At 59.2% G+C, this 20,624-nt stretch overlaps 2 protein-coding genes across 3 annotated transcripts in view; both read left to right on the top strand.

The window, feature by feature from the left end:
- Positions 1–5,419, top strand: part of ATF6B (activating transcription factor 6 beta) — an 11,345-nt gene extending 5,926 nt beyond the window's left edge. For both annotated transcript variants that reach the window (XM_004711720.3, XM_045292860.1), the window contains 13 exons: positions 706–791; positions 873–1,008; positions 1,100–1,231; positions 1,368–1,501; positions 2,151–2,336; positions 2,435–2,526; positions 2,905–3,087; positions 3,243–3,350; positions 3,544–3,625; positions 3,822–3,892; positions 4,103–4,214; positions 4,317–4,401; positions 4,800–5,419. In XM_004711720.3, the coding sequence (XP_004711777.1) occupies positions 706–791; positions 873–1,008; positions 1,100–1,231; positions 1,368–1,501; positions 2,151–2,336; positions 2,435–2,526; positions 2,905–3,087; positions 3,243–3,350; positions 3,544–3,625; positions 3,822–3,892; positions 4,103–4,214; positions 4,317–4,401; positions 4,800–5,008 (1,616 nt within the window). In that variant the 3' untranslated portion in view covers positions 5,009–5,419. The remainder of the gene's footprint in view (positions 1–705; positions 792–872; positions 1,009–1,099; positions 1,232–1,367; positions 1,502–2,150; positions 2,337–2,434; positions 2,527–2,904; positions 3,088–3,242; positions 3,351–3,543; positions 3,626–3,821; positions 3,893–4,102; positions 4,215–4,316; positions 4,402–4,799) is intronic.
- Positions 5,420–19,306: 13,887 nt separating this feature from the next.
- The window catches only part of TNXB (tenascin XB), a 63,809-nt gene continuing 62,491 nt past the window's right edge, over positions 19,307–20,624 (top strand). Inside the window, exons 1-2 of the mRNA XM_045292264.1 lie at positions 19,307–19,700; positions 20,243–20,612. Of these exons, the coding sequence (XP_045148199.1) occupies positions 19,307–19,700; positions 20,243–20,612 (764 nt within the window). The remainder of the gene's footprint in view (positions 19,701–20,242; positions 20,613–20,624) is intronic.

Raw genomic sequence — 20,624 nt, 5'->3', positions numbered from 1 at the left:
GGGGGGGGCCTCCTAGAGTCTGGGGGCTGTGGCCGTCATTCGCTGGCTCGCACTCATAGCTGCATCTGCCTCCCGCGCTGTGGTGCCCGCGCTCCCTCAGCTGTCAGTCTTTCTATCAGACCCCTCACGAGCAGCAGGCCCACCCTACTCCGGTGTGGCTGCCTTAGACTCAACTGGTAATAAAAGAAAAAACCCTGTTTCCTCCAGCAAACTCACAGACGGCAGGTATAAGGAGCTGGATGCCAATACAGCTTTTGAGCGGGGCCGTAATTCAATCCCTAGAGATGAGATGAGGTCGCAACTCAGCAAAATAGGAAGTGGGTTCCCTCTGAATGCCAGAGAGACCCCCTCCGTGTGATTGGACAGGGTCTCTGAGGAAGAGCGCAGCAAGCGGAGGCCCAGGCAGCCGGAGGGGCACTGAGCTGTGGCGAGCAGCACGCTGGCGGAGCCTGGGGCGGAGAGAGGGAGGCAGCGAGGCAGCGGAGGGAGCATCAGGTCTCCTCCTCCTGGGTCTCCGGCCTGGAGGGATTTGGACTGGTGCCCACTGCGGTGGGTGCAAGTACTGGGGAGGAGACGAGCAGGGTGAGCACCGGGAAGAGTCCCTAAGGAGCAGTGACTGTCCCCGCCTTTCCTCGACTTCACCCTCTTCCCCTTCGCTGGTGGCCTGCTAGCCCGTGGCTTGTCTCCTGCTGTCTCCCCACACAGATGTACAGACCAAGATCGAGCCTCTCTCTCCGCCCTCTTCCGTGCACTCGGAGCCTTCCCTGCTCTCAGCGGAAGCCCCCAGCCAGGTGAGCCGCTGCGGCCCGGCCTCCCCCTGCCTGTCGGCTGCGGGTACTCCTGACTGACCTCTCCCTGGAATGCCCCGATAGGCCCTCGTAGGAGAGGAGGTCCTGGAAGTGAAGACAGAACCCACCACCCCTCCGGGGTGCCTCCTTCGGGATGTCCCGACCCCCCCGTTTGGAGCTGCCCAGATGAGCATGGGCCTGGCCCCTGAGGACTCCTCAGGTAACGGGGCCTCCTCACCCCTGGGGTCCCTGGCAGGAGGCCTGTGGGCCTGACCAGCTTCCTCCCTCCCTCCCTCTCACTCTGCCTGTAGGCAAAGCCCTGCCCACCCGGAAGCCACCACTGCAGCCCAAGCCTGTGATGCTGACCACCGTCCCACTGCCGCCCAGAGCCGTGCCCCCCAGCACCACCGTCCTCCTGCAGCGCCTCGTCCAGCCCCCTCCAGGTACTGAAGAGGGGGGGACGGGGGTGAATAGGCCTCCTTCAGGAGCTCACGGCTGCTGAAGCTCCCAGCCCTGGGTGGGGGTATACATGGGAGCCCCGCCTGACTCGGGGCTCTCTGCCCCTGCTCTGTTACCCAGTGTCCCCAGTCGTCCTGATCCAGGGTGCTCTTCGAGCCCAGCCGGAGGGCTCCGGCCCCGCTGCTCCACGGCCCGAGAGGAAGAGCATCATCCCAGCGCCCACGCCGGGGACCGCTCGCCCTCCCGAAGTCGATGTAATTGTTGGGGCGAAGAGCAGCCTTAGGGACAGAGACAGAAGAGGAAAGTCCGTTCTGGGCGGGGACGTTAGGAAAGGACCAGACACCTCGGAGCAAAAAGTGAAGAGGATCCCGGGGCTCCAAGGGGACCCTTCTCTCTGAATTTTAACCCCATGTGGTGTTAAGCGCCTGTGGTTTGCTGTTGCTGCGGCTGGAGCAACGGGGTGGCCTGCAGTAAAGCAAAGGCAGGGACCTCACACTGTGTTACGGTTCAGGCAACTGATGGGGGTGAGGGAGGCTGCGTCCTAGGGGAACGCCAAGTAGGGAGTTCTTTGGTTACAGCAAAGCAAAGCTTCGGGCCTTCGAAAGCAGGCCTGGGGCAAAGGACAGCCAGCCAAGGAGAGGAACGAGGTTCTAGCAAGACGGAGGAAGTCCCTCCTGCAGTCTAACCTCCCAGCTTGGAGGAGCGAGAGTAGAGAGTGGTTGAAAGCCAGGCCCCTTCTCTGGAAGCTTTCCCAGTGAAGGGGAGACCCCTCTGGGCTGTGTGGGTAGGGTTGGTAAGGCAGTGGGAGGGCCCGTGTTAGCAGGGATTGGTCATCCTCTGGCCCTGAAGGCCTGGGCCCCTCCCTCACCCACCTCCACTCTCTCCGGGACCCCCGGTGCCTAGGCGAAGCTGCTGAAGCGGCAGCAGCGGATGATTAAGAACCGGGAGTCAGCCTGCCAGTCCCGCAGGAAGAAGAAGGAGTACCTGCAGGGGCTGGAGGCCAGGCTGCAGGCCGTGCTGACCGACAACCAGCAGCTCCGCCGCGAGAATGCCACGCTCCGCCGGCAGCTGGAGGCCCTGCTGACCAAGGTCAGGCTGGTCTGTCCCTGGCCAGAGTGGGTGGGGGGGGGGCGGCGAGGCCTGCAGAAACACGGCTGCCTCACCCTCCTCGCTGTCTCTGCTCCTAGAACAGCGAGCTCAGGCTGGGCTCTGGGAACAGGAAGGTGGTCTGCATCATGGTCTTCCTCCTCTTCATTGCCTTCAACTTTGGGCCTGTCAGGTGAGAGAGCTCCTCCCCGCCTGGCCTCCCTGCACTCACCCACGTGGTGGTGGTGCCGGCTTATGGTGGTGCCCGGCCCGGGGTGCCTCCAGCCAGCGCTCCCGCTCCACGGGGGGCATGCATCTGTGTTTCCTCCTGGCCCAGAGGGCTGCTGGTGCTGCTGCTGCTGCTAACCACGGTGGCTGTGAAGCGCTGGGTTCCAGGCTGCCGCGTCATGTCTCTGTTTCTCCCGTTTCCTGGCCCTCCGAGCCACGTACTGTTCTCCTTGCCACACGCCAGGAGGGGACAGGCTGGTGCACGGATCGGGCCCAGGCCGCGCTCTCACTCAGACCCCCTGACGCACGGTCCCCCTCGTGCACTGTGCTTCCTTGCCCGCAGCATCAGCGAGCCCCCCTCCGCTCCAGTCTCCGCTCCAGGGAGTGGGGAGGAGGCTCGGCCCCGGAGGCACCTGCTGGCTTTCTCAGAGCAAGAACGGGTTCATGGAGCTGCACCCCCCACCCGGGGCTCCTCCCAGGGACCCGAGGGCCCCCAGCCTGGCCCTGCTGGCCGACCCAGCTTCAGGTGAGAAGAGAAAAAGAGGACCCCCCCCCCCAGCCTTTGCCTCCACCCAAGCTCCCTGTCCTTTCTGGGGAGGAGGGCTATTGTCTTGCCTCCCTGCTCTCGGTCAGTGGGGGAGTGCTGGCGACCCCTGATTGCCTTCCCCTGGCTGCACCCAGGAACCTGACAACCTTCCCAGGGGGCGCCAAGGAGCTGCTCCTCAGAGACCTGGACCAGCTCTTCCTTTCCTCCGACTGCCGCCACTTCAACCGGACCGAGTCCCTGAGGTGGGGATGGGTTGTGGCTGGGGCTCAGAGCTTCCCGCTGCCCACCACCCCTCCCACCCTCCCTTCCCAAGGCCCCTCCCTGCATGGCCTGGCTGGCCTCCATGGGGGGAAGTCCCGGCCTCCTTGCCCTCGGCCTCCTTCCCATGCTCAGGCAAGGAGCCTCGCCTGGGGCCTCACCCTCCTGCCTTCCCAGGCTTGCAGATGAGTTGAGTGGCTGGGTGCAGCGCCACCAGAGGGGGCGACGGAAGACTTCCCCAAGGGCCCGGGAGCGACAGGTAGGGACTGGAGCTGCTTCACAGTGGCCACGGGCAGGCAAGGGCACAGTCCTGGGGACTTTCAGCGGGCGTCTCGTGGAGGCGTGAGGGGTCGTTGGGGGGAGGTGGAGCGGTGGGAGTGAGGTGGCGTCAGCTTCCAGGGGCTCTCTGTCTTGCCCTCCGCCCTCCCCACATCCTTAGATAACTCTCCTTCCAGAAGTCTCAGCTACGGAAGAAGTTGCTTCCTGTTAAGCCCATCCCCACCCGACCCCCCGGCCCCCCAGAAAGGTGAGGAAAGGGGTGCTTCTTGATGGAGGGAGGCTCACGCTCACTGTGAAACCGCTGCCCCCCAGCTGTCGGCACTGTTCTGCCTGAGTCCTCCGGGGCCTCCTGCCTCGCTTTCTCTGGCACCCCACCCACCCCCGCCACACCCCCACACCGTGGTGGGATCGGCACCTGCCCTTAGGCCTGCCCACTTTCTGTTTCCCACCTGCCTAGGGGCTCTGTGGGCCAGCTGCAGCTGTACCGCCACCCGGACCGGTCCCAGCCCGAGTTCCTGGATGCAATTGACCGGAGGGAAGACACATTTTACGTTGTCTCCTTCCGGAGGGTGCGTCTTCCCGCCCCATCCCCATCACTCTGACTCCCCCTCTTCATCAGAGGGAGGGTGGAGAGAAGGGTCAGGACATCTTTCCCTCCTCCTCCTCCCCAGGACCACTTGCTGCTCCCAGCCATCAGCCACAATAAGACCTCCAGGCCTAAGATGTCCCTGGTGATGCCTGCCATGGCCCCCAATGGTAACTCAGTCCCTGCAGGGTGTGGGAAGGGAAGGCCGGGAGTTCCAGGGAGTTCCAGGGAGGGGAGCCAGCTTGGGGTTGGGAGAGGGGTGGCGCATCCCAGAGAAGAAAGGGGCTCCCAGGTCAGAAGCAGAAGGACATGGCTGGAAAGGAAAGCAAAGCCAGGTGACGGGCAGTGGGCGAGATGGCCTGCCTTTGGGCAGGGTGCTTGGCTGATTGGTTGGGACCCGCCAGGCCCTCACTTCCTGTTTTTCCCCTTTGACTCCCTCACCTGCATGACCTGACTCACTGATGCCATTTCTTTCCATCTCCTCGCCGCCGCTGTCCCCTTCAACTCCTCTGGAACGGCCTCCTCCTGCCTGCCCTCTGCCCCTTTGTGTGCCCCCCCCATTTCACAGAGACCCTTTCCGGCCGGGCGCCCTCCGGGGACTACGAGGAGATGATGCAGATCGAGTGCGAGGTCATGGGCACCAGGGTGATCCACATCAAGACCTCCACGGTGCCCCCCTCGCTCCGAAAGCAGCCCGCCCCAGCCCCCGGCAATGCCACCGGGGGGCCCTTACCAGCTCCTGCAGACCACCAGCCCCTCTACCTCAATCACCCCTGACCTCAACAACTCACACTGACTTCGCATTGGGGAGTGGGAGGTAGGGTGACCCAGCGGGAATATTGTTCATCCCCCACTCTCCGGGCTGGAGGCAATCAGTCAGGGATAGACGGGGTCTGGGGGTCAAGCACTTATTTGGAGGTGGGGGTTCATCTCTCACCCCTTCTTCAGAAGATACTGCTCCTTTTCTTTCTACGGCCCCGGCCCCTGCTTCCTCCTCTGAGGGCATTAAGTGAGCGGAGGGTTGGGGTGGGCTCTTGCACCCTCCGGGTCCGAGGAGGGACCAGGGAGGTTTGACGGCGTGTGTGTTCTAGAGCCGGGGATTGGGAACAGGGGGGTTGGTGGGGAGATCAGATTGATGGGTGTGCTTGTCTTCTTTTTTATTAAATCAACACCTTGGAAGGATTCGAAGGAATGGTGGCTGCCTTCCTGACTCGGGTCTGGGAATTTGTCCTAAAGTGACTTTATAGGGACCAGCATCAAAGAGCCAAGTCCCAGCTGGCTGGGTGGGTGTGTTTGGGGGGGGCGGTGTGCACAGGATCACAGGCCTCATGTCATTCCCTGCCCCCACACCTGTAATGGGGGTCTGTCTGTCTAGCAGCATTAGGGAGTGGGTACCCAGGGGACTGTCTCATGGTGATCTCTGGAATGTGAGTAAGCAGGAAGGTGGGGGTGGGGGTGGGGGGCACACCCTCAGGGTAGACAGCAGCCCCACCTCCCTCCCTCCATGGCTGTCCGCAGGCAAAAACAGTGAAGGCACAACAGGAGATGGGGCCAGATGGGCCCTGAGCCAAGGATAGTGGGCCACCGTGGAGAAGGGTGGTCTCAGGGAAGGGAGAGGGGAGGGGGACCTTGGGGGTGGGGGGTACCTGCTGAGCACGGAGCTAGAGGAGACACTTGAGAATCCAGGTGACAGGACAGGTGTAGCCGAGCAGGCTGTGCATTCTGAATGGGGAGGAGGCAAGGGAAGGGTGAGGGGCCAGGTCTCAGGCCCAACCTGCGGAGACGCCTGGCCCGCAGCGCCTCAGGCCTGACCCCGCAGGAGTGTCTTGGGTCAGCTGGAGGGTGTTGGCTGGGCCTGGGCACAGCGCCCAGATGACTGGACAGGGGCCGCCGGGCCACAAGCCCAGCCTAGAGGAGGAGGGGAGGCCCTCACGTGTCCAGCCAGGCTCTCCCCCAGCCCATTACTGTGTTTGGGGTGAAAACAGACAGTCACTATGGCAACCTGGACCTGGGGCTCCCAGGAACTAGGCCTCTCCTCCCTCCAGAGGGCAGCCCTGGCTACTCGGGGCCAGCGCTTCCGCAATGTCACGGCCTCCCCCAGGCAGTGTGTGTCATGCAAGGGGAGCCAGGACTTCGGAGGGGTCAGTTAGAGGCCTGCCTTGCCTCTGATTGGCGGGTGTGCTACAGGCCTTAGTCTCCTCGTCTGCACAGCGGGATCTGTGGATCTGGTCAGGGTGAACATGACCAGTACAGTGCCCGCCTGTCATCGAAGCATCTTTTCCAACAGCATCCAGTCTTTTTCCCTCCTCCTCGGACCCCTTCTTGGTCCTGTGGCTCCTTCCCCTTGTCCCCCACTGGGGACAGGGCTGGCAGCTCAATCTGGGGCTCGGCCACAGGTTGCTCTTGGCTGTGTGGAAGGAGCAGCTGACCCTGTGAACAGGGCGCTCTTGGCTGAGGGAGTGGGGTGGTGGGAAGGAGGTATGGTGAGCGGGTGGGCTGAGATACAGATCGTGAGGCCGGGGTGCTGCCCTGCAGACCGCATTCCTCAGACCACAGCCCCCTCATCCAGGGCCGCCCCCCATGTCCGGACCCCTGCCCGGTGCCTCATCAGCCTCAGGTTCTGTTTTCGCCTGTCAGCACCTCTTGCTCTCTGACCTCTATCACCCCGACCCCCTGGTCCCACCCTTCCTCTTCTCCCTTCTGTAGGCTTCTTTCCTGCCTCTCTGTCCTTCTCTCCCACCATCAGCTGTCACCTTTCTCTTTGGGGCCCTTTATTCTTTATTCTAGAAGTGCTGGTGAAACCATGGTTATAACCCTCATCGGCCAACCTACAGTTCAGTGGTTCAAACCCAGCAGCCGCTCCTAGGGAGGAGAATGTGGCAGACCACTTCCTTAAAGATTTACAGCCTTGGGAGCCCCGGGGGGCAGGTCTAGCCAGCGTGCCCACAGAGCGGTCATGCTCCAGCATTGAGAGCCCTGGGTTTGGTGTCAGGCCTTTCCTTGATTGGTTGCCCACTCCTTTGTGTTTCCCTCCCTCTACCCCGCTGTGGCTTCCTTTCCCTCATCTTCTCTCCTCTGCTGACCCTGGCTTCCACCTCCCTTTTCATGCCCACCCTCCCCCCCCATCCTCTGTCCTCTCCCCAGCTGTGGGGGCCGGGGCTGGGGAGCCTAATGTTTGCCTCATCGGTCTGCTATGGCTTCTGGATACAGCACATCTGGATTCCGGGACCCAGATGTGTGGTTACCACAGCGACCTTGGTCCCTCTGGTAAATACAGGCGCCCACCCGCCCCAGAGTGGAGAAGAAAACAATTGTGTGACTTTCTTTTGTCACGAGATAGAAATGTCCTCCCTCCTCCCCTTTCCCCACACCCATGTCTCCAGGCAAAAGAAGCTCTCAGGGCCTAACTCCTCCTTTCTGGGGCTCTCTTGCCCCCTTTCAGCCCTTGCCTCGTCGTTTTCACCCATCTTGATCTCACTCAGCCCTTTCTCTCCGTGTACCCCTTCCTGGCCCCGCTCCCCAATTCTCAGCCGACCCCCTTGCCTTAGCCTCAGTGGCTCCCAACGAGTGGGTCTGAGTCATGACGGTGCAGAGGGCTCAGAAGCCCAGTCTTCTCCCTTGTCCCTCAGACAAGCCTGCAGGAGCCCACGTCATCTCTTCTGCCCATGTCTTCCGTCCCGTCCCTTGTCCCTTCCCGGGCGAGGGGAGAGAGTACAGCCCTAGGAACCAGAAACCATGGGTGAGGCGCCCCCTCGGTGCCACTAGCTAAGTCCCTGGGGCAAGTCACTGAAGGTCCATAGGTCTCTTTCCTCCGCCACAGAGCAGGTTGAGCTGCACCCTGCAGCAAAGAATGTTGTCAGCGGAAGCCCAGTACAAATGTTTTCGCTCCTTCTCCGGGGCTGACTCCTTGGATCCCAGCCTTCCTTCCCCGCTCCGTGTCCTCGGAGCCCTTTGCCTGAATTGCCCTCGTCTCCCCTGTCTGCCTTTCCCCCCCTTGCAGGTCAGGCTAGAAACCTGGAGGGTCGTTCAAGGACAGAGGCTGGGCGCTGAGGCCACCTGGACAGCGGCTTCAGAGAAGAGCCAGCGTGCACAGACCGTTCTCAATTGCTCCCCTGCTCCCCTGCTCCCCGCCCCCCCACATGGCTTCTCCCCCAACCCTTTCATTGTTCGGTATCACTCAGTGCACCTACCCAGCGGCCGCCCTGCCGTGTCCCGAGACACAAGCAGACAGGAACCGAGTTCCGCAGAAGCGTGAGATCCAGGGGTGGATCAAGCTCTAGATAATGTTTGCCTCAACCTGTGGTTCTGACTGCCTGGCAGCCAGCGGCGTCCCAAACACCCTGTAAACCCTAAACATCTGGAATCATGCACGCCCTCTGAGACTCCGGCACCCAGTGCCCAGCAGGCAGCTTCCAAGGCCCCCAGGGCCATCTTTCCAGCTCTGGCTCCTCCTCACCTCCCTCTCCAGGCCAAGATGACTTAGGGTGCACAGACTCACTAATAAAGCCAGGACACGGGGCAGAGAGCTACACGGACTTACTGGAATCAAAGAAATGCCCACCCCCGGTCACAGTGTTGAAGACCCTCCCTCACCCTCATTTCATCTACTCTCTCTCCTCTCCCTGCCCCCGCCATCCCGGGGGAGCTGCGACTGACCCCGGGTTCTGGGGCTCACGCCAAGGCAGAGGAAGGAAGCAGCGCCTAGCCCTGTCCAAGACATTGACTTCATCCTCCCATCAAAGCCAGGAAAAAACAGCCCCACACACACACCCAGACACACGGGGACACCCACGCGAGCGCCGCGAGTGTTTTGTCCTCAGCCACAGGGAGCAAACTGGGCACCTGCCCTCTGCCACATACTGTGCCCACGTGCAGTGACCCAGGAACACTGGCACACCGGCAGCCCTCCGGGGCCGTCTGGCCACAAGCACCTGTGCCCATGCGCCATGTGGCAGAACCAGGCACCGCAGGCCCCTTTCAGCCATGACTGTTAGCAGGTCAAGCTACATCCCCTCCAACATGAGGTTTGCTGGAGGCTGGAGAGACCACGCCCCTCAGTAGGAAGCCCAGGCACCAGGGGTATTTCACCTCTCTGGCAAACGCATGCTTCTTTGCTCCTCTGGGCAGTGCGCGGGAAAGAAGCCAGAGAAACGCCCGGGAGACAAATGCGGGTGTGCCTGCCTCTCCATCCGCCCTGTCCCCAGATGCCAGTCTTCCTGCCCTGCCTGAAACCAACGTAGCCTTTGCCTCCAGCCTTGAGCTCTCTCCCACCCCTGTGTCCTGCCCCCCAACTGTAACCCCCTTTCTGCTTCCCAAGCTCAGCCCTTCTCTTCATGCACGTCCCCCCAGATTTGCCTCCCGCCTCTAGTTCTTCGCCCTGCAAACCCTCCTGCTCAGGTGCCCTATCCCTGCCTCCTTTCTGTTCATATTTGACCTGCCCCGGGGCTCAGCCAAGCCTTTGGCCAGCCAGTGCCCATGGCTCACAGGCCATTGCTCTAGGGCACGTGCTAAGGTGGGGGAACAGAGAAGGCAGTGATTGGAGTTGAGATTAGGAGGGGACTGGACAGAGGGGATGGGGTGGTGTGGCTCAGGAAATGGGAGCCGGAGACAGGGAGCAGGTGGAAGGAGGCAGGGGGCTGGAGCTCAGTGGAGAGGGGGACACGGAGCCCCTAAGAAGGTTCGAAGTTCGAGACTTGAGTGGGAGGTCTCTTTCTGCCCCCCCTCCAGCAGCGGTCCCCCCCCCTGTCCCGCAGCTGCTAGGGGAGGGTTGGGGGATGGAGGGGGGGAGGTCAGAGCTGGGCGGCAGTGGGGCAGGGAGAGGACTGCGGGAAGAGTGGGTAAGGAGAGGAGACTGGGTGGAGGGGGAGATGCAACAGGTGGGGGGTAGAAGCTGGGTGGGGGTGTTAAGTTAGGCACAAATGCATTCGCGTGAAGAGTACAAATGGGGAGTCTGAAGGGCCCTGGAGGTATGACTAGGGGTGCAGGGCGAGGTGTGGCAGGTAGGGTGGAGTCCTGCGCCCAGACTGGGAAGGGGCCAGGGTAACAGGCGGGGGAGGGGGTGGCATTAAGTGACGCGGAGGCCTGGCAGGCAGGAGCAGTGGGAGGACCTGCCCTATCTGCGCTCCCCTCCCTGACCTCACTCGACGGTCGGTCCTCCCCTTCTCCTCCCCCTGCTCCCTGCAGGCGCCCTCCTTCTAGCTGTCGCGGTGGAGCTCTGCGGTTCGGCTCCCCTGCTGCCGGGACAAGCGAGGGCCCTCTGAGAACCCGGGGCCCCCAAGGGGAACCCACCCTGCCCTGCCCTGAGGCGACCACCTCGTCCGCTTAGGGACAGCGCAGGTGCAGAGGCGGCGCCGCTGCCCCAGCACCCAGGTGAGGAGCAGCGCTCGCGGACCGACGGGCAGGGGAGCCCATCGGCCCCTCGCCTCCAGGTGAAGGGCAGAGCTCCCGGGCACCTCCCAGGGCAAAGCTGTCGGTCAGCGGGAGGAGGACCGGGCGCCGCGCAGCGAGCCCCAGCCGAGGGCAGCGTGTGTGCAGGCTGTGCTCGCTGGGGGCGTTTAGCCCGGACCCAGGGCGCTGGGGACCAGCCCAGGGACTCGTGGGCCAGGTGGTGGCCGCCGGGGAGGCGGTCTCCGTCGGTGAGACCGCTGGGTCCTTGTGGGGGCTGGGGCTGGGGGCAGGAGTGGTGGCAGCTGGCACGCCGAAGGAACGTGGGGTGGGGGTCGGGGCTCCAGGAGGGGCCCGGGAGGCTTCTATGCACGTCCAACAGGGGACTCCCCAGGTGGCACGCAAGGGCTGCAGAGGGAGACCTGGGCGTTTGTGCTTGTGAGAAACGTGCAAGTGGGGCGCGTCTGGGCGCCCAGGGGCAGGGAGGGCACAGAGCCTGCAGCGAGGATGCGGACCCTGGTTTTTGGTTGAGAACCCGCAGCCCTGGGGCACGGTTCAGCGGGGCTGGGGAGGCTGAGCGATGCACACACAGAGGGCTCCCCAGGGGCCTCCGACACCCCCCCGACCCCCTGCTAGGCTCCCCGGCTTCTACCCGTCTGAACACCCCGCCCCCCCCCCCCCCCCTACACGTGACACACCCCGGGTGGGGCGGGCGGGCCCCTTATCTTGCCTGGAAAGAATTTAATGGCTTGGAAACAGCTGGAATCAGAACTGAGGGGAACTACTGGGAAGCAATTCGGAAACGCCACAGCTGCCGGCCGGCCGCTTCCCAGCCCCGCCCCCACTTCCCGGACCCGCCCCCGCCCCCGCCCTGGCCCCGCCCCAAATCCCCGGGGACCCTGGACCTCCACTTCCCAAACTGCCTTCTGGACTCTCACTGCCCGCTGAGACACAGTGTCCCTCCATTTCTCCTTCCCCCTGCACCATTAGCCCCGCCCAAGTAAAGGTTCCCCAACTTGTACCCCTTCGCACCTGGCTCCCTCCCCTTCTCTGGGACCACCCCACTTGAGAGCCCTCTGTTCTCTTAGTCCTGGACCGGCTACACTCTGCCCAGGCTTAAGGTTTAGCCTGTGTGTGACACGAAGCTGGGGAGAGGAAGGCATGGGGGTGGGGCTAGACCCCCTTTTCTAGACCGTTCCTCCTGAAAGCCAGCCCCTTCTCCGCACCCCTGGGGACCCACCATCCCCTGATGAGCAAAGCGTCAAAGTTGGCCACAAAGTTGAAAACCCCGGTCCGCTGAGTCACAGTTTGGGAAGATGCCCTCCTGCCAGCCCTCCAACTGCGAGGCGGGAGCCAGTGCCCACCCCCCTCGCCCCTCTTCCTGCAGAACATCCAGGAAACAGCGTTAGGGGTGCAGTGAGGGGCCAGAGGCAGACGCAAAATACTAGAATTTTTTGCTTACCCAGTGCTGATAGATGAGTGGGATTCTTAAAAGGGCAGCCTGCAAGAGTTGGGGCAGGGAGTGTTGGATGAGGGAGGATTGAGGAAGATGGGGGGGGAGGCGTAGTTTGTGGGGACATGCCTCTCTTCTCAGTCCAGCGTCTAGCTTCTCTTCTTGGAGAGACCTGTTAGGACTCCCTTTTCTCCTGAAGACAGCCCCCCAACCCTTCCACACGCATACACGCGCTTACAATGGGAGAGGAACATAGTGTGTGTGTGTTTTCTTTCAAAGACCTCCAGGGGAAGTCAGGGGCAGCATCTCGTATCCACTCCCCACTTGGAAGAGGGTCTCATTTTTGATCCTCATCCCATCAACCAGGTTCTTGGACTCCACCTGAGCCCATGAGGCGTCATCCTGGTGCAGAGGAACATGCGAAGGGGAGGGGTGTGTGTGTGTGTGTGTGTGTGTGTGCGCGTGCGCACCTGTGAGAACGCAGCCTTCTGCTGGCATGTGTCTGTGTACTGGTGGGACTATAGCTGTATCTCAGGGTGTCAAAAACCCAAAGGACCATCCTTGTTCCAACCCATGGTGACATCCATGCCTTCCGGAGGAGAACGGCACCATGTGGTGCCGCAATCTCTCAGGAGGCAGGCCTCCAGTTCTTATTTCCCTGGTACTGCCAGGTGCGTTTGAACGACCAACCTGAAGTGTGTATACACGCCTGTATTTGTGTAAGCACATGTGCCCACCGTTGGAGTGGGGACAATTTGCATCACAGTAGACAGAGAGGGTGACAGGATTTGAGGGTCAGTTGCACCCTCTCAGCTGCTACCCCCCAAGGGCAGTGGTTGGGACCCGCCTGCCCCTCTGTAAGGAAACCTCCCAGGCAGTGCTGCACGGTTCTATAAAGTTGCTCAGAGTTGGAATTGAGTGGATCGCAGTGGGTTTGGATTGGGTTTTACCCCCCAAGCCGAGAGAAAGGAGGGAGACCACCGGAAAGGACAGGTCTCCTGGGGCCACGCCTCTCCGAGTGCCTGGGCACTTTCTCAGGTTGGGCTGCCTCTGTGTGGAGATTCTCCGTGCCCGATGCCCAGCTCCTTCTGTCTCTCCGTGGCTGGCAGCCCTGGAAACGCCTTTTTCTCTGACTCAGACAAGTTGAAGAGTAGGAAGCCAGGAACTCTGTGTGGTGTGTGTGTGTGTGTGTGTGTGTGTGTTGGGTAGTGGTCACAGCTCTCTCTCTCTCTCCTCACTGGTCCCCTCACCCTCCCTTCTCCCCAGCCTCTCGGGTCTCAACGAGCTGGACACCTGTCCTTGTCTGTCCTCACCTGCTTGCCTGATCTGAATCCTCCTGCAGCCCCCTTTCTTGCTCATCCTGGGCTCCCACTGCCTTTTCTCTCTCTCTCCTCTCTCACTAACCCTTCCCCCATGAATCCCACAGATGAGCACAACCAGCACCCAGAGTAAGAAGCAGGATGTTCTCAGAATCTCCCTCCCAAGCTCCCCAATGTCCCCCCTGTTCACTGCCCCTAAAAAGTAACCACCCCTATCCTGGAGCACTGCTTACTGATTAGTGTTATCGCTCCTTGGAGCGAATGTAATTAGAATTATACAGCGTGGACCCTTTTCCGCCGGGTTTCTTTTGCTGAACCTCACATCAGCAAGCCCTGTCCATGTTATTACGGAAAGATGTCTTTTGTCCTCGTTGTTGCTGTATTTGGGTCCACGGTGTGAAGACACCCTATTGAAGTGAGGTGTGGGAGCATTATCAGTTTGGGGCTCAGACACGTGTTCTGCGGCGTCAAGTATCGCCCTCGGAGTGGAATTCCCTGGTCATCGGGTTTGCATATGTTCAACTTTAATAGATTGACTAGATTTTGCCAGAAAGTTTCCACAGTGCCTGTACCTGGTCCTGCCAGGGCCCGCCCCTGGCCTCTCTTCTGGCACGGTTTCTGCCCCTGCTGCAGTTCCTAACCAACTGCCTGTCACGGACACTGTCCGTGGTCCTAGCCCTGACCTTGGTCCTGTCCTTGTTTTCAGTCCTGGTGCAGATCCGGGACCCAAATTGAACTTTTCATTCTTTCCAAATTTAATCACTATCTATCGAGCACCCACTGTGTGCCCAAAATAAGGATACAATAGTCCGGGTGCCATGCCTGCCCCACGGGCCATCGAGTCTAGTGGAAGAAGGAAGGTGGGTCAGAAAGTAATAAAATATCCCATAAATTAATAGATGATTAGAAATTGTTATTAATGCTGCACCTGAGAGTTATATGGTGCTGCGACAGCACGTGATGGGAGACCTTACTTGGTCAGGAGAGGCAGATGCACATACGTGTTCGAATATGCTGATCCCGTGTCATCATGTAGACAGCAAAGCACATAAGGAGCTCCTTTGATTGGCTGGCTTGGAAGGCTCAGGACCATAGTCTTGTGGGACAACTCAGTCCGTTGGCATAACTTAGCTCAAAAAGGTAATGAACTACATCTCAGCTTGGTAGGTAGCATCTGCGGGGAGGTGGGGGGGGGTCTTAAAAGCTTGTGAGTGGCCCATCTAGGGTACAACACTTCCCATGTAGAACAAAGTGGAGTGAAGGAAGTCCAAGACATAAGGAAGACATTAATCCACGAGGCTAATGAGCCAAGCGAAACACAGCCTCTTCTAGCCCGAGGCCAGAACTAGATGGGGCCTGGCTACCACTACTGACCGTTCCTTCCAGAAACACCAAAGAAGGTCCTGGTTTGCATGGGAGGAAAAGGTAGACCAGAACTCAAGTTCATACAGGAAGACCAGCCTCCCTGGACTAACAGAAACTAGAGGAACCCCTGAGTCGATCACGCTAAGACAGCCTTCTAAGCTTAAATTGAAGGCACTCCCCGAGTTTACCTTTTAACTTAATAAGAGATTGGCTTACAAAAGAAACAGGAACCCCCACGAGGAATATGCTTCGTACAACGACCCACTAGATGAGACCAAGCGGGTCCTGAAAAGCGTGGAAGAGATGGCAAGGAGGTGCAGGAAGCTGGGTAGGCGGGGCAGGCAGGCAGGGTGAACGCGCTGCGGGGATTGTAACCCAGGGCACAAAGCGGCTCCTGGGTGAATTGTTGCGTGAGATTCTAATGTGCTGTGTCAACGGTCGCCTGAAGCACAACAAAACATGTTTTTCAAAAGGAGGATGGGAAAAAGGGCGCGAAGGCCAGGGGGGTGGGGAGAAGGGGGTGAGAAGAGGAAGATGAAGTACGTAGGGACCAAATAACACAGGGCTGTTTCTTGGTGTCCATGAGAACTTGGCAGAAAGGCACAGGGCTTTTAAAGAGGAGCGAGAGACTGCCTTTGGAAAAGAACACGCTGTCTGCTGTCAGATGAAAGAGCCGAGAGTGGAAAACGGGCCCACGGGGAGGTAATGCGCGTGCCAGGCAAGAGGTGAGTGGCAGTTTAGACGGTGACCATGGTAGGAGGGAGCAGCAAATGTGGACAGCAGGTGTAGAGGAGGACATCATGGGCCCACACGGTGACGTGGAGGGCACTGGAAACACCAGCCCGTTTCCGGCTTGTAAAGCTATAGGAATGGTGGGACCCTGCATTGTAATGGGGACATCGCGAGCAGATTGGGTGTAGGAGGGACATGCGTGAGTTGAGGGTCAGGTCTGCTGACCTTGAGGAGATGCCAAGTCGGGCACGCTCCTCCTATTGCTAGGGAGCGAAAGACGGAGGACCGGGCTGGTTTGGTAAATTGGCGTGCAGTTTGGCGCTTGGCAGAACGGGTCCAAATGACCGATAGGCGGCTGGACGAGAATATCGTATGGAACTCAGGCTGCACATTGCAATCACCTGGGGAGCTGGGGGGAAAACTACCAAATCCTCGGTCGCTCTGCGACTGGAAAACGTTTCTAGTTTTCAAGACCGCGAGTTTGGATTTGGGTGCTATGCCCATCACCAGATAGGCTAAAAAGAAGGTGTGGTCAACAGTGTCCTATGATTTTGAGCGAGATCACATAAGATGAAGACGCTGTGGCCTAGGTTTTGTGACTCAGAGACCATTGGTAGGCCTTAGGAGAGCTGCTCGCTGGGTTGAGGAGGAGCAGGGAAGCCAGGTGGGAGTGGACTGAGACCTTCGTGGGGGTGGGAGAATAGAAGCAAGAGGCACAAATAAATCTTGATAACACAACAGGGGCGTGAAGTAGAACTAGATGGTCACTGAAAGGTATGAGATTTTTTTATTAAAAGGGATCATTTCACAAGTAAAACGCGCCAATCTTAAGTGTACAGTTTAACAAAATTTTAAATAGTTATCATCTGTTTAAGCACCATCCAGAGGAAAACAAACTATTTCCAGAAATCCCCACCCATAGCGCCTTCCGGTAGATACGATCCCTCAAATTAATCTCATTCAGTTGTCTGGGGACACAGATGAGTTCTGCTGGGGTCTGAGTGCATATAAGTAGGTTCATGATCAGATGGCTTCTTTTTGTGTCTGGTTTGTTTTGTCCATCATTGTGTGCTTGACATTCATGCATGTAGTCGCATGTAGTAAACAGGGGTTCTTCTCCTGTTTGCAGAACCGCCCTCCAGTGTACAGACATACCACAGTTTAACTCATTTGCTACTAATGGACACGAGTCGGTTCCAGTTTGGGGCCAGTTTGAATACATGCCTATGTTTGGACGTGTCTTTTGAAGGATTGGCGCGTTCACTTCCTTTGGCTATTTGCCAAGGTGTGGAATTGCTGAGCGACGGGCTGTCTGTCTGCTTGAGTGCATTCCACCAAACGGTGTTCTGAATGTTTGTGTCAACACTCCCTCCTGTCCGGGTGGAGAAAGCGCTCTAGTTGCTTCACGTTCTTGTCACTGTCAGGCAATGACAGCCCTTTCCTTGGTAACCATTCTGGTAGATGTTGGCAGCATTTCAGTGTGCGCTTAATTTAGACTTTCCATATGACTAGTGGTATATTGTACCTTTGCATATTTTTTTACCGTTTTATTAGGGGCTGATACACAATCCATACAGACATCCATTGTGTCAAGCACATTTGCACATTCATTGCCCTCATCATTCTCAAAACATTTGCTCTCCACTTAAGCCCCTGGCATCAGCTCCTCATTTTCCCCCTCCCTCCCCGCTCCCCCTCCCTCATGAGCCCTTGATTATTTATAAATTATTCTTTTGTCATAGCTTGCACTGTCCGGTGTCTCCCTTCACCCACTTTTCTGTTGTCGGTCCCCCAGGGAGGAGGTCACATGTATATCTTTGTAATCGGTTCCCTCTTTCCAACCCACTCTCCCTCTACCCTCCCAGTATCGCTCCTCTCACCACTGGCCCTGTAGGGATCATCTGCCCTGGATTCCCTGTGTTTCCAGTTCCTATCTGTACCGGCGTACACCCTCTGGTCCAGCCAGACTTGCAAGGTAGAATCGGGATCATGATAGTGGGGAAGGAGGAAGCATTTAGGACCTAGAGGAAAGTTGTATGTTTCATCGTTGCTACATTGTACCCTGACTGGCTCGCCTTTGCATATTTTTATTGTCCCTTTGTTGTTGTTGTTGTTGTTGTTAGTTGCCACCAAGTTGGCGCCCTGTACCGCCAAATGGCCTGGTCCTGTGCCATCCCCATGATTTTGATAACCCTGAGTCTATCATGGGCACTGTGTATTGGGGTGCCACCTAACCCCAGAGGCTCGCCTCCCAGCATTTTACCTTCCCCCGTAGGGCTTTAGCTGGATCACATTCTGATGTCGATGGTCGGCCCGCTGTGCGTGTTCTTGGAAGTTCTGCTGAAGCTTGTCCATCCTGGGCCATCCTGAGCAAGCTGGGTGGCATTTGAAAGACCAGTGGCATAGCTTCTAGCATTATAGCGACCCACGATGAGCCACGCCACTGCCACAAACGGACAGTTCGGTGGTGGGCTGGCCCTGTAAAGATCTCCTGCTGTGAAGTATCTGTTTCATCTTTCGGCCAATTTGAAAGATTGTGTCGCCTGCCTTTGTTGGTCAAATGTTTGGGAGGGGTCTTTTTGTCCTCAGCCAGAGATGGGAAACCCAGGAGGAAGTGGGAAGAGAGCTGACAAATGGTGGGAAGCCAACCAGGGTGGTGAAACCAAATGGGTATGGATGATGGCATGTGAAACTGACCTGCTTTGTAAACTTGCACCGAAGCCCCCCGCCCCGCCCACCCCACACAGTGGCCGGGAAGGATCCAGTTGAGAGTTGAATAAGAGAGGGATCATTTACATTAGAACATTCTGAGAAGGACGTAGGAGCTGAGATTTGGATGCTGGCCGAAGGGCTGGCTTAGATACTCATCGGCTAATGTATTCAACATGAATTTGCTGGATGCCTGCTGAGCTAGACCTGGGAATACAGCGATAGCAGGAAGGACAGGGGTCACTCATGCTAGTGAAGGGGAAGGAAAGGTGCCACCCGAGGACAAACAGCCCTGCCTGGAGGAGCATCAGCAGGCGACGGTGATGGACGGTGGTGGGAGACTGCTTCTGACTGTGGGTCAATCTCAGATGTAAGATTTAAACCAGGAGGAGCCAGCCTTTGAGAGCTGAAGAAAGAGGGTCTCGGGCGGAAGGGACCTCACACACAAAGGGCCAGAGGCTAGAGGAAGCTTGTCGTGTTCGTGAGACGGACAAAAGGCCAGTGTGGCTGGAGCAGGAGCCCTGGTGGCCCAGTGATTAGGAATCGGGCTGCAAACCGCAAGGTCAGCAGTTCGAAACCACCAGCTCCTCGGTTTACTCCTATAAACAGTTACAGTCTTAGAAACTCACAGGGGCCAGCTCTGCCCTGTCCTGTGAGCCGGCCTGGACTCGCTGGCAGTGAGTTTGGTTTGGTGGCTGGAGCTCCGTTGAAGAGGGGGATGGAGGGCAGCTGCCTTCTGAAAGGGGGGAAGAAGGGGGTTGGCACAAACGGTTAAAGGAGCAACTACAGGCCCCCAAATTGGCAGTTCAGATCCACCCAGAGGCAGGCACCTGGCACTGTGTCTCTGGATGGTGACCCTTGAGAAAGCCCTATGAAGCAGTTCTATGCCCTGGTGGGGCAGCCGAGAGTCAGCATGGAACATCAGTGAACCATAGCAGGGCACACATAAGGAGACCTGGAGACCTGGGAGGTTGAACAGGGACTTCTGTGTATGTATCTGTGTTATTGTGTGTGGTGGGACTGGGGGCGGGGGTGGGGTGGGGTGGCGCCCACCTTACCTCTTCCCCAAGCTGCTCTCATACCTGCCTTTTCTCTCTCTAAGCCTCCTGAAGGATGCCAGCCCCATGCCCCCTGACCGCCAGCCTGAGCCTCCTGCTGCTGCTGCTGAGCATGGCCAGAGCTGGCCCCTTCTCGCCGAGGTCCAACGTGACCCTCCCGCCTCCCAAACCCCCTCCCCAACCTGGGGGTCACACAGGAAGGGGCAGCCCCTCCTCTCAGCTTTATGAGCACACCATGGAAGGAGGGGAGAAGCAAGTGGTGTTCACCCATCGAATTAACCTGCCCCCGTCAGCTGGCTGCGGCTGCCCCCCAGGCACCGAGCCTCCCGTCCCTGCTTCGGAGGTGCAGGCCCTGAGGATCCGGCTAGATATCTTGGAGGAGCTGGTGAAAGGGCTCAAGGAACAGTGCACCGGGGGATGCTGCCCTGCCGCAGCCCAGGCTGGCACGGGTGAGCTGTGAACAGAGGAGGGGGACAGGGCAGAGAGGTAGGTGAGGGTGGATTGGCCACCACTAAGTGGTAGGGGCCTGGCTATAACTTAGTAAAGGGGCTGGGGCGGGGTGGGGGGGGGACACCACCTTCCTTGCCCTAGAGAAGCCCTAGTGCCATTGTGGTTAAGCATTGGGCTATTAACCTCAAGGTCAGCAATTCAAAACCACCAACCGCTGACAGGAGAAAGACAAGGCTTCCTTTTCTTTTAAAGAGTTCATTTCAGAAACCCACAGGGGCAGTTCCGTTTGAATGCAATGAGTGTTTTTGTTTTTCTGTTTTCTTCTTGCTCTGGAGCTAGCGCTGGTTCTGGTCCACACTTGGGGAGCCCCGTGGAGCTAGATGTGAGGTCCCTTCCCCCCAAGCACACGCCCGAGCTCTGGGAGGTCACCCAGTTCCAGAGCCTGGAGCTCAGATGGCATGATAAAAGTAGGACCCCTCCCTCCCCCCTGCTGAGCAGCACCCCTCAGAAAGCCTGACACCCTCCTGCCCTCTCACCTCAGGCCAAACCGACGTGCGCAGCCTCTGCAGTCTCCACGGCGTGTTTGACCTGAGCCGGTGCGCCTGTTCCTGTGAGGCAGGCTGGGGTGGGCCCACCTGCTCCGACCGCACAGACGCCCCCGCCGCCGAGCCTTCGCCCGCCTCACCGCCCTCAGCCCCCGCGTCCTGCCCGGACGACTGCAACGACCAGGGCCGCTGCGTCCGCGGCCGCTGCGTGTGCTTCCCGGGCTACGCGGGCCCCAGCTGCGGCTGGCCCTCCTGCCCCGGGGACTGCCAAGGCCGCGGGCGCTGCGTGCAAGGCGTGTGCGTGTGTCGCGCCGGCTTCGCGGGCGACGACTGCGGCCAGCGCACCTGCCCCCGGGGCTGCAGCCAGCGGGGCCGCTG

This window comes from Echinops telfairi, unplaced genomic scaffold, assembly GCF_000313985.2.
Source record: "Echinops telfairi isolate 266 unplaced genomic scaffold, ASM31398v2 ScPeMD7_655;HRSCAF=1070, whole genome shotgun sequence".
NCBI lineage: Eukaryota > Metazoa > Chordata > Mammalia > Afrosoricida > Tenrecidae > Echinops > Echinops telfairi.
The sequence above is the reverse complement of the archived record's forward strand: the minus strand, read 5'-3'. Positions and strand labels throughout refer to the sequence as shown.